Source organism: Nicotiana tomentosiformis, chromosome 4, assembly GCF_000390325.3.
Source record: "Nicotiana tomentosiformis chromosome 4, ASM39032v3, whole genome shotgun sequence".
Lineage (NCBI taxonomy): Eukaryota > Viridiplantae > Streptophyta > Magnoliopsida > Solanales > Solanaceae > Nicotiana > Nicotiana tomentosiformis.
In genome coordinates, this window is record NC_090815.1 from 74,144,897 (window position 1) to 74,158,241 (window position 13,345).

The following is a 13,345-nucleotide window of genomic DNA, read 5'->3' on the forward strand; positions in this document are numbered from 1 at the left end:
TTCTGCCCACTTCGTGACACATTTTGCAGTCCATAAATTCGTACTACATCTTGCAAAGCTCTCTGCTAACCTTATCCTATAACCTTCCGTACATCTTAGCTTGTTCTTGGCACTTTAAAGCCTTAGATCTCTGGCGAATTTTTACGGGGCATTACAGATTGTGTCTCAATTATGGGCTCATATGCTTACTTTTTCAAAAGTACAAATTGGTATTACCAACGCATACGAGGTCACTTCTCAATTACGGTCTCCTATAATTACTTCTTGGTAGCGGCCTAGTGACAATTGACAAGAGTTATGTGTTAAAGCTTTGTGAGTGTATTAAACCTAACTAACAACTAACATAGTCTAAGAAAAGCTGCAAGAAAGCTTGTAAATCTTATAAAGAAATTGAAATTGGAATAAGATAATTGATTGATTTTTGTCGTCATGATTTGATTGTGTTCATATTTGTACAACAAGGTATTTGCTATTTATACATAAAGGACCAGTCGTTATTGGGTCTGAATCACGAGCCCGGAACTAAAATGTGGTTCTTTTGGACTCAAAGAACCAAAATATGTGGGAAAAAACTTGGGGACCATAATATATATAGCGCGGTATTTCACCGCGCTATACCTTAACGGCACGTTTGTCCGTTAAGGTATAGCGCGATGAAATACCGCGCTATACTTGAACCCAAATGGGCGGAAAGGTATAGCGCACATATGTACTGTGCTATATGATAGCGCTCTATATATACGCACTATACCTACACATTAAAGCCAACCATCTTCTTCCCCAAACAAAACAGAACACCCCCCCCCCCATTTTTAAGCAAAACAAACTCGCTTGGAGCCCACCGGTCCCACAAAAAGTGTATATTCTCGGCCTCACATCCTAGCTAAGGCGTTATCTCGTAGTAGGTTGCTCATTTCGGCTCCAAATCACCAAATCTTCAAGTTTCCAAAAAATTAAAATCGAGGTATTCCGACTTAGTTTTTGTTAAAACTCATGTATAAAAAATGCCTATTAGTTATTTTTTACTGTGCTCTATGTTATTTCGTGATTGTTTTGTGATTTAATTAATTTGTTATTTTTTATCCGGATTATATTATTAGTGTGCTAAAAAAATAGTAAAATAGTGAAATTATTATTAGTTGTTAGAAAAAATGTTAATTAGTTAATTTTTACTGTGGTATATGTTTTTTCGTGAGTATTTTGTGATTAAATTAATTTATTGTTTTTATCCGGTTTAGATTATTTATTTGCTAAAAGACTAGTAAAATAGATAAATTGTTATTTTAGGAATAATTAACCTTATTTAGATGTTATTGTTGTACATATATGAATATGTGACTTTAGTTCCCTGTAGTGGTATCTTGTGCCCTAATGTAGTGCTCGTATTTGTAATGTAGTGCCCTTTTAGCGTAGTAAAATGTGGTGCCCTTTAGTGCAGTATCTTTGTAGTTATTGAAATTAATCATTTAATTATCTGTTAAACCCAAAAATATCTGACAAAACATTTTTGTTCAAACGCAAACTCTCTCGAATTCTAGTCAACGAACGTAAGAAAATAACATTAGAAAACAACAATATTTTTCAAACTAAGTATTGTTATATGAATAATTAATAATTAAATCATGTATAGTTATGAAAATTAATTATTTAATTTTATTATAGTCAAAAATAGGTGAGTAACAAACAAACATATAAAATAATAAACTAACATATAAAATAACAGACATGTTGAGTGATAAATTGGAAAAATTTTCTCATCATGAACACAAGAACATTGGATACCTTGGTGCAATTGGACCTCAAATATTGAGTCCGGAACCAAAATGTGATTCATTTGGACTCACACTAAGTATTGTTATATGAATATTTAATAATTAAATCTTGTATAGTTATGAAAATTAATTATTTAATTTTATTATAGTAAAAAATAGGTGAGTAACAAATAAATATATAAAATAATAAACTAGCATATAAAATAATAATCTAACATATAAAATAATAAACTAACATATAAAATAATAAACAAACATATAAAACAATAAAATAACATATAAAATAAGAAACAAACATATTAAATAGTAAACTAACATATAAAATATTAAAGTAACATATAAAATAATAAACTAACATATAAAATATAAAATTATAATATAGAAAATGTATTAACTGAATTAACAATATAGTAAAAATATCGAATAAATTTTAATATTAAAGATATTGCAATACATTTAAAGATGTTAAGCAATGAAAAAGAAAAATACTTTAATTAATATTATTCAATTTACACTAGTCGTCATGGAGGTTCCGCATGTGCATCTCGGACCTGCCTCGCTAGAGCTACTATTGCTACAGGCTGAGCATAGGTCTTCGTACATATGGGAGGGGCAGTTATTGGCCCAGACGTTCCATGCTAGACGAGTAGATGATACGTGGGACTTTCTTAGGGCCCACCATCTCCATCCCCGTATAGTCAGACGCCTTCAGGATATGGGCAATCCTATGATTATTGAGATCGGCCGATTGCAACTGGATTGGTCGTTGATCACGGCTTTGATAGAGCAGTGGCGACCGGAGACGCACACATTTCATTTACCCATTGGCGAGGCTACTATCACGCTTCAGGATGTGGAGGTTCTGTATAGGCTGTCGGTTGATGAACATCCTGTAGCTTTACTGCATGCTCTCCGAGATTATACGGGATTGCAGTACCTGGAGATGTTGCAGCGGCTCACCAGTTTCCAGCCAGCGGAGGAGGCTGCATTGGTTGGGGCTAGTCGTCTGCAGTTGATGCCCGTCCGGCTGCATCTAGAGGTGATGCATGCGGACATTACGGATGATACACCGGATCTTCATATTAACCGGTACACGAGATTGTTGATGCTACTTATGTTTGGAGAGGTATTGTTCCCGAACACTTCGGGAAACCTAGTTAGCTTGAGATTTCTTCATCATCTTGAGCGTCTAGATGGTTTACCTGGTTACAGCTGGGGTGCAGCTGTTCTTGGTTTCTTGTATAGGCAGATGTGCCAGGCGAGCATGGGCACCCAGCGAGACATTGCCGGATTCTTGATAATGATTCTTTGGGGTATAAGACAACTTCTTAAACTAAACCAAGACATTTGTATTCAAAGACCATTTGAAGAAATATTACAATATCCATTTAAAAATGCCACTAACATTTAATAATTGGTTCAAAAAGAGGCAGAAAGGTAAAGGTAGTTCAACAGATCCCCATGGAACAAGTCTTAACACTATCGATCCCTACCTTGATAAAAATATGCTAGGTTGCTATACTGACTTGGTTGATGGCAAGTGGTATGGTGTTTTGCGTCCCTTGGAAAATAAGCCTATTAATATACACACTGATCTCAAAGTTGCAGGGCACATTATTAAGGGGGAAGCGCATTCTACAAAGCCTGAAGGTATGCGAATTTGGGGAGAAAAACTACAATGGGTTCCCCTTTATTCAAAACGATGTGATTATGAAGTACTATGTCGTTGGCATGGGCTTGTTGTTCCACAAGCACTATCTGCTACCTTCCTAACAAACACGCACAAAGATGAACGAGAAGTGATTAGGCATTTGATGAAGGAGATTATAGAGATGGAAAAGGCACTAGTTGTTTATCATGCAATGGATGATCTTAACTACCTGGGAAGAACGGAGGATCAGTATTGGGATTTATTCGAAAATGAAAAATTACATAGAGACAATGATTGTCCTGTTTTCCCAATAGTTGTCAAGTGGGAGGGACTACCTAAGTTTCTACCACAGACGTTGGACGTCGGAGTCCCATATTGTTGTAGAAATCAAGCAAGTGGTATTATTGATGACAGCGATGAAATACGAGAAATGTGTGTCAATTGGGGCCTAGATTATGATGCCCTTGGTCCCGAGGGCTACATACACAATGTTCACGAAGAAGATGAAGACAGTGACATTGAAATCGTTCCAGACAGCGACGATAATGGCGAATGACTATTGTTTTTTTTCTTGGGGTGTATGCTAAATTGTTGTACTGAAGTAATAATGCTAAATATCAATTGGATTTAACCCCATTGGAATCATAATTTTATTTCATACATTTTTCAAGCTGAACATTTACATATATTTAAATTGGCACATTGGATGAACTTCCAACGGGAGATGAATTACCACCACTACCCAAACCAGCTGAAGGACATTTACGGCGGTCATGTCCTGTTTGGGAACATATGCCACATTTACGTGCATAAACGGTATTACCAACATCCATTTGGTTCCGTATATGCGTTCTTTTCTGCACTTGTCGTTGACGCACATACTCCCTGTTACACACCATTTTAAATGGTTCCGGCGGCCAATAATGCTCAGCACCCACTGGCTGTAGCTGTCCACTATAGGTGTTTAAGTATGCAGCAATACTATATTCTTTATCAACGTACATCGTTGCCGCGAAACCTGTATGTTGAAATCACTTCATGGCATGTGATATATGGACCATTTACCACAAGAGCATAACCTTCTGGCTTTATTGATGGTGTGTGTATTATTCCCCCATTTGTGATGGATAGCGGTGCGAACTTCAAAAATATTTTGCTCGTTGCAATACTGCAAAAATGAGTGCCATTGTGCTCGCTTCCTGTATTTCTCAAATCTTTTCATTGGTATTGGCATGAATTCAACACCCCTTTCGATCAATGAGGATGCACCTATAGACCTTTCAACAAACCTCTCCGCCATCTACTTGAATGACATCCGCACCATGGCAATATTAGGCAATCCACGTGCAGACTTCAATAACCTGTTGAAAGACTCAGACATATTTGTAGTCAGAATTCCCCATCTTCTGCCACCATCCGCATGCAAAGTCCACTTGTCAAGCTCATGTCGCATCAACCAAGTATAGGCTCCTTGGTCTTCCTGCCTGATCAATTCCATTTGCCTCCTGAATTTACACTCTTGGTGATCTGTTATTGTCACGACCCCAAATTATCCCTCCGTAAGGTGTCGTGGTGGCACCTAAACTTTACGACTAGGTAAGCCTAATATTGCAAAAAATATAAAGAAACCCAACATTTTAAAGATAAACAACATATTATAAATAGCCAAGAGTAGTACCACTCGGCATATACAAAATAATTTCCTAAGACCCGGAATATCACTAAGTCACAAGCTGCTATAATGTATGTAGCTCTATACAAAAGTCTGAGGATAATAAAGAAAGTATCTAGGCAAGGGAGTAGAAGGAGACTCCGAAGATCTGCGGACGCAAGCAGAAGTACCTTGAAGTCTCCTAGAATTAGCAGCACGCACTAACCCCAAGGCCGATAGATCGTACCTGGATCTGCACAACAAAATATGTGCAGGGAAGGGCATGAGTACACCACAATGGTACCCAGTAAGTGCCAAGCCTAACCTCGGTCGAGTAGTGACGAGGTCAGGTCAAGTCCCTACCATAATAAATATAATAAATTGAACAGTAAAAGATATAAGTAGAATTTACGGTAACACAGTTAAAGAAATATTTTGAAATTTTAACAGTTAGGGGAGCCCTCGTCTCAAAACAAGGTAAACACAGTGGGAAATCTCTCGGGATACCGTCCCATAGTTTCACATGAATATGCAGTACAGGGGGATCTCCCGGAATACGTCCGTAATCCCAAAGTAAATATGTTGTGCTGGGGCATCTCCCGGAATACGTCCGTAGTCCCAAAGTAAATATGCAGTATAGGGGGATCTCCCGGAATACGTTTGTAGTCCCAAAGTAAATATGCAGTGCTAGGGGATCTCCCGGAATACGTCCGTAGTCCCAAAGTAAATATGCAGTACAGGGGGATCTCCCGGAATACGTCAGTATTCCCAAAGTAAATATGCAGTACAGGGGGATCTCCCGGAATACACCCGTAGTCCCAAACTAAATATGCAGTACAAGATGAAATGACAGGTATGACATCGAGTTATACAGTTTATACTGGACACAAATAAGGCAAATAAGGACTTAACTGAACATGACGCACAGAATGTCAATTAGGCAGTTAAAACACGTAAGCATGCTTTTCTAGTCTAAACTACACAATTAAACATATTAGTACAATTAATAAGAGAAACAATTTATGATTTTAAAAAGGTTAAACAGGATTTTTGCAATAATAGCCCATGTACTTACTTGTCACCTCATGTACATGGCGCCCACACACCAAATAATATCAAGATATCCTAAGGGGGAAGTCCCCAACACAAGGTTAGGCAAGCCACTTATCTCGAACCGCTCAAATCAACTCGATATCACGTTCTTGCCACGAGTATTTGACTCCAAATGGCCCGAATCTATTCAAAACAGTACAATATCATCAATATGTGCTAATGGAAAGAATCCCACAAGAAAAACTACAAAATTAGGCCAAAACCCAAAATTGGCTCAAACCCGGCCCCCAGGCCCATGTCCCACGTATCGAAACCCGAAAAATTTATGAAACTAGAAACCTCATTCACTCACGAGTCTAACCATATCAAATTTACTAAAATCCGACACCAAATGGTCCTCCAATCCACAATTCAAACTTCCAAATCCCTAGCCTCTAACTTCCAATTTCCACCTTAAATACACATTAACTAGGTGGGAAAACACATGGCAAGGCAAGATTATTGACCAAAAATAAGATCAAGGAACTTACCTCAAGAAATGCCTCGAAAATTCTCTCAAACATCGCCCTAGCCCGAGTTTGCAAAGCCAAAAATGATAAAAATCGCGAAGCCCTTCGGTTTTAATCACTGCCTAGGTATTTCCGCACTTGCGGAACCTGGGCTCGCACCTGCGGGTGCGCTTGTGCGGAAAACGTGCGCATCTGCGCAACTCACTTACCCCTCTGCCTTTGCACCTGCGACGAAAGGGCTGCACCTGCGCACTCGCGCCTGCGGACATCCCTTCCGCTTCTGTGCAACTCACGCATTTGCGAACAGCCCTGCGCATTTGCGGGCATCGCAGATGCGGAACTTCCTCGCACCTGCGATCCCAGGCCAACTCTCGACTTCTCGCATCTGTGCTTCCATCTTCGCATGTGCGGCTCGTGCATCTGTGGTCTATTTTCCGCAGGTGCAAAACACCGGAACCAGCAAAGGCACCAGATTTTCCTAAGTCCAAATTTCTTCCCGTTAAACATCCGAAACACACCTGAGGCCCCCGGGACCTCTACCAAACATACCAACCAATCCTAAAACACCATATGAACTTAATCGGGCTCTCAAATCCCATCAAACAATGCAAAAATCATGAATCACCCTCCAATTTAATTTTAAAGAACTTGAAACTTCAAAATTCTACAACCGATGTCGAAACCTATCAAATCACGTCCGATTGGCCTCCAATTTTGCGCACAAGTCATAATCAACATTACGGACCTACTCCAACTTCCGTAATGGGAAAACGAGCCCGATATCAAAAATTCTACTACCGGCCCAAAACTCTAAAAATTCGACTTGCGCCATTTCAAGCCTAAATGAGCTACGAACCTCCAAAACACAATCCGGACACGCTCCTAAACCCAAAATCACCTAACGGAGCTAATGGAACCGACGGAATTCTATTCTGGAGTCGTATTCACACAGTTCCGACTACGGTCCAAATCCTAAGGCTTAAGCTCTCATTTAGGAACTAAGTGTCCCAAAACACTCTGAAACTCAAAACCAATCATCCCAGCAAGTCACAATAGTAGAAAAAGATTTGGGGAAAGCAGTTAATAGGGGATCAGGGCTATTACTCTCAAAATGACCGGCCGGGTCGTTACATCCTCCTCCTCTTAAAACAATCGTTCATCCTCGAACGAGTATAAAGACATACCTGAAACAGTGAAAAGATGAGGGTACTGGCTGCGCATTTCCTGCTCGGTCTCCCAAGTTGCCTCCTCGACCGACTGACCCCTCCACTGGACCTTTACTGAAGCAATATTCTTTGACCTGAGCTTTCTGACCTGCCTGTCCAAAATGGCTACTGGCTCCTCAACATAAGATAGATCATTGTCCAACTGGACTGAGCTGAAATCCAATACATGAGTCGGATCACCGTGATACTTCCGGAGCATGGACACGTGGAATACCGGGTGAACTCCTGCTAGGCTGGGAGGCAAGGCAAGCTTATAAGCAACCTCCCCAACTCACCGCAATATCTCAAAAGGACCAATGAACCTCGGGCTCAGCTTGCCCTTCTTCCCGAACCTCATGACACCCTTCATAGGCGATACCCGAAGCAAGACCCGCTCACGAACCATAAATGCCAAAACACAAACCTTACGGTCAGCATAACTCTTCTGCCTAGACTGGGCTGTGCGAAGTCTCTCCTGAATCACCTTCACCTTATCCAGGGCATCCTGGACCAAATCTGTGCCCAACAATCAGGCCTCGCCCGGCTCAAACCATCCCACTGGAGACCGGCACCGCCTACCATACAAAGCCTCATACGGTGCCATCTGAATGCTGGACTGATAACTGTTGTTGTAAGCGAACTCTGCAAGTGGCAAGTATTGGTCCCATGACCCTCCAAACTCCATCACACAAGCACGGAGCATATCCTCAAGAATCTGAATCGTGCGCTCGGACTGCCCGTCCGTCTGAGGGTGAAAGGATGTGCTTAGCTCTACCCTAGTACCCCACTCATGTTGTACGGCTCTCCAAAACCGCAATGTGAACTGTGTACCTCTGTCTGAAATGATGGATACTGGAATACCATGAAGGCGGACAATCTCTCTGATATAAATCTCAGCCAACCTCTTGAAGAATAAGTGGTCAACACTGGAATAAAATGAGCTGACTAGGTCAGCCGATCCACGATCACCCAAATAGTATCGAACCTTCTCAAAGTCCATGGAAGTCCAACTACAAAGTCCATGGTGATCCGCTCCCACTTCTACTCTGGGATCTCTAACCTATGAAGTAATCCACCCGGCCTCTGGTGCTCATATTTAACCTGCTGACAGTTGAGACACTTGGCCACAAACCTAACTATATCTTTTTTCATTCTTCTCCACCAATAGTGCTGCCTCAAGTCCTAGTACATCTTCGCGGCACCGGGATGAATGGAGTACCGCGAGCTATGGGCCTCCTCAAGAATCAACTCCCGAAGCCCATCTACATTGGGCACACAGATCCGGCCCTGCATCCTCATCACACCGTCATCGCCAATAGTCACATCTCTGGCATCACCTCGCCGAACCCTGTCCTGAAGAACTAGAAGATGAGGATCATCTTACTGGCGCTCCCTGATACGGTCATAAAGAGAAGATCGAGCAACCATACAAGCTAATACCCGGCTACGCTCTGAAATATCCAATCTCACGAACTGGTTGGCTAAGGCCTGAACATCCAAGGCTAAGGGCCTCTCAGCTGTCAAAAGATATGCCAAGCTCCCCAAACTCTCTGCTCGGCGACTCAAGGCGTCGGCCACTACATTGGCCTTTCACGGGTGGTATAATATAGTGATATCATAGTCTTTAAGTAGCTCCAACCACCTCCGCTGACGCAAACTAAGGTCCTTCTGCCTAGACAAGTACTGCAAACTCCGGTGATCAATGTAAATCTCACAGGGAACACCGTACAAATAATGACAACAGCTGCTAACTCGAGATCATGAACTGGATAATTCTTCTCATGCACCTTCAACTGTCTAAACGCGTAGGCAATTACCCTACTGTCCTTCATCAATATCTCTCCAAGGCCAATCCTTGAGGCATCACAATAGACAGTGTAGGACCCTGAACTTGTAGGCAATACTAATACTGGGGCTGTAGTCAAAGTTGTCTTGAGCTTCTGAAAGCTCTGCTCACACTCCTTGGTCCACCTGAACGGAGCACCCTTCTGGGTCAGCCTGGTCATAGGTGCTGCAATGGATGAAAATCCCTCCACAAAGCGACGGTAATACCCTGCCAAACCAAGGAAATTGCGGATCTCCATAGCTGACGACGGTCTAGGCCAACTCTGCACTGCCTCCACCTTCTTCGGATCTACCTTGATCCCATCACAAGACACTATGTGGCCCAAGAATACCACTGAATCAAGCCAGAATTCACATTTAGAAAATTTTGCATACAACCTCTTCTCCCTCAAAGTCTGAAGCACGGTCCTCAAGTGCTGCTCATGATCTTCTAGAGACCGGGAATATACCAGGATGTCGTCAATAAACACAATGATAAAAGAATCAAGATAAGGCCGGAATACACTATGTATCAAATGCATAAAGGCTGTTGGGGTATTGGTCAAACCGAAAGACATGACAAGAAACTCATAGTGACCATATCTGGTCTTGAAAGCAGTCTTCGGGATGTCCGACTCCCGAATCTTCAACTGATGATAGCTAGAACGCAAGTCAATCTTGGAAAATACCCTGACACCCTGTAACTGGTCAAATAAGTCATCAATACGAGGCAATGGGTACCTGTTTTTCACTGTAACCTTGTTCAACTGTTGATAATCAATACACATACGCATAGAACCATCTTTCTTCTTTACAAATAAGATCGGAGCACCCCAAGGTGACACACTGGGCCGAATGAAGCCCTTATCAAGCAACTCCTGCAACTGCTCCTTCAACTCCTTTAATTCAGGAGGAGCCATACGATATGGAGGAATAGAGATGGGCTGAGTGCCCGGCAACAAATCAATGCCGAAATCGATATCTCTGTCAGGCGACATGCCCGGAAGATCAGCTGGAAACATATCTAGGAAGTCCCTCACTACTGGAATTAACTCCACTGTAGGGGTATCAATACTGACATCTCTCACATAGGCCAAATACGCATCACACCCCTTCTCAACCATTCGCTGAGCCTTAAGAAATGAAATGACCCTGCGGGGAGTATACTCTAAGGTACCTCTCCATTCTAATCTCAGCAAACCTGGCATAGCCAGCATCACGGTCTTAGCGTGACAATCAAGAATAGCATAATGGGGCGACAACCAGTCCATGCCCAAGATAACATCAAACTCTACCATACTGAGTAATAACAAATCGGCTCTGGTCTCAAAACCACTAAGAGCAATCAAACACGACCGATATACGCGGTCCACAACGAGAGAATCTCCCACAGGAGTAGATACATAAATAGGGGAACTCAAAGAATCCCGAGATATCCCCAAATGTGGAGCAAAATAAGAAGACACATATGAATACGTAGAGCCTTGGTCAAATAATACTGATGCATCCCTATGACAGACAGGGACGATACCTGCGATGACTGAATCTAAAGCAACAGCCTTTGAACGGGCTGGAAGGGCATAGTACCTGGCATGGCCTCCCCCTCTAGGGCGACCTCGACCTCCCCAACCTCCCCCTCGAGCTGGCTGAGGAGGTGGGGTGGCAGCTGGTGTTGGAAGAATGGTCGGAGGACCAGGTGGAGCACGTGGAGGCTGATAAGTCTGTGGAGGTGCACCCCTCATGGCTTTGGGGCAATCTCTAACCAGGTGACGAGTGTTACCACACTCAAAACAACCTCTCGGAGGACGCGATGGCTGAGACTGACTCAGACCTGGCCTGCTGGACTGGCCGGTAATAGCACCTCGAGTAGGAGGCATAATAGATACTGGCGGTGCATAATATGGCTCCTGAGGTCTAGGAGGAGTTGGGACACCGCTGGCTGCTGGAAGAGCTGAATGAACAGGGTGACTCACAAAACCCCTACCATAGCGTGCTACTGGTGCACAAGCTCCTGAATAATGACCAGTCTCTCGAGACCTCTTGGCCTCTCTCTCCTCTCGGTCACGGGCAAACATGCCCTCCACTCTCCTGGCAATGCACATTGCCTGCTGATAAGTGATGTCCATCTCCAACTCCCTGGCCATACTAGTCCGAATACTAGGGTGGAGTCTCTCAATGAAGCGAGGAACCCTCTCTCTGACTGTAGCAACCAGAGCTGGTGCATGGCGAGCTAACCCACTGAAATGGAATGCATACTCTGACACAGTCATAGAACCCTGACGCAACTGCTCGAACTCTGCACGCCAAGCATACCCGAGGCTCTGAGGAACATACTCACGCAAGAACATCTCTGAAAACTGAGTCCAAGTGAGTGAGGCTGCCTCGTCCGGACTACTCAGCTCATAGGCACGCCACCACTGATATGCTGATCCCCTCAGCTGGAAAGCGGTGAAAGAAACCCCAATCATCTTCACAATGCCCATAGTGCGGAGAATACGATGACACTCCTCAAGAAAACCCAGAGCATCATCTGAAGCTAGTCCGTTGAAAGTAAGTGGGTGGTACTTCTTGTACCTCTCAAGTCTGAGCTGCTCTGCCTCAGAAGCAGCTACCCTGATCTCATGCTGAACCGGAGCCACTGGGGACATAGGAATATACTCTGGGGCCTGATCAACCTGGACCCTCTGCTCAGGAGTGCGGGCTGCGGGAGTCTATGCCCCCCCTGGCCTGAGATGTAGCGGGAGATATCGGAAATAGTCCGGCCTGAGCCAGAGTGCTGAACATGCTCAAGAATTGAGCTAAAGTCTCTTGGAGGGCTGGAGTAGCAATAGGGATCTCAGGTGTTGGCCATCCAGCTGGAGCTGTTGGGGGCTCCTCTGACGCAGCTCTCGCAGGTGCTCGGGCTGCACCGCGTGGTCGTCTTCTACCTCGACCTCGGCCTCTGGTGGCTCTAGCAGGGGGCTCGAGGTGCCTGATCGTTGGTCCTCCCATTGCGGGTCCTCACCATCTGTGAGAAAGAATAGAATTGAATCTTAGATTATTTTTTTTTGGTGTCAATAACTCGCACGACAAGGAAAGCAAAGAAATGTGATTGTTCTTAACAGTTACATAGCCTCCCGAAGATAAGTACGGAAGTCTCCGCACCGATCCGTGGGACTATAATAAACCGGCTTGTGACTGGCGACTGCCTACGAACCTAGTGCTCTGATACCAACTTGTCACGACCCCAAATTATCCCTCCGTAAGGTGTCGTGGTGGCACCTAAACTTTACGACTAGGTAAGCCTAATATTGCAAAAAAATAAAGAAACCCAACATTTTAAAGATAAACAACATATTATAAATAGCCAAGAGTAGTACCACTCGGCATATACAAAATAATTTCCCAAGACCCGGAATATCACTAAGTCACAAGCTGCTATAATCTATGTAGCTCTATACAAAAGTCTGAGGATAATAAAGAAAGTATCTAGGCGAAGGAGTAGAAGGGGACTCCGAAGATCTGCTGACGCAAGCAGAAGTACCTTGAAGTCTCCTAGAATCAGCAGCACGCACTAACCCCAAGGCCGATAGATCGTACCTGGATCTGCACAAGAAAATATGTGCAGTGAAGGGCATGAGTATACCACAATGGTACCCAGTAAGTGCCAAGCCTAACCTCGGTCGAGTAGTGACGAGGTC

At 43.3% G+C, this 13,345-nt stretch overlaps 2 protein-coding genes across 2 annotated transcripts; one reads left to right on the plus strand and one right to left on the minus strand.

The window, feature by feature from the left end:
• The first annotated feature begins 2,295 nt into the window (after positions 1-2,295).
• Positions 2,296-3,183, plus strand: LOC138909945 (serine/threonine-protein phosphatase 7 long form homolog). Its single transcript, XM_070201161.1, has one exon. The coding sequence runs from the start codon at positions 2,296-2,298 to the stop codon at positions 3,181-3,183; it is 888 nt and encodes a 295-aa protein (XP_070057262.1).
• A 929-nt stretch (positions 3,184-4,112) lies between these two features.
• On the minus strand, positions 4,113-12,013 carry LOC138909947 (uncharacterized). Its single transcript, XM_070201162.1, has 2 exons — positions 11,599-12,013; positions 4,113-4,441 (listed from the first exon to the last, which is right to left on the minus strand). The coding sequence occupies exons 1-2, from the start codon at positions 12,011-12,013 to the stop codon at positions 4,113-4,115; spliced, it is 744 nt and encodes a 247-aa protein (XP_070057263.1).
• Positions 12,014-13,345: the final 1,332 nt, after the last annotated feature.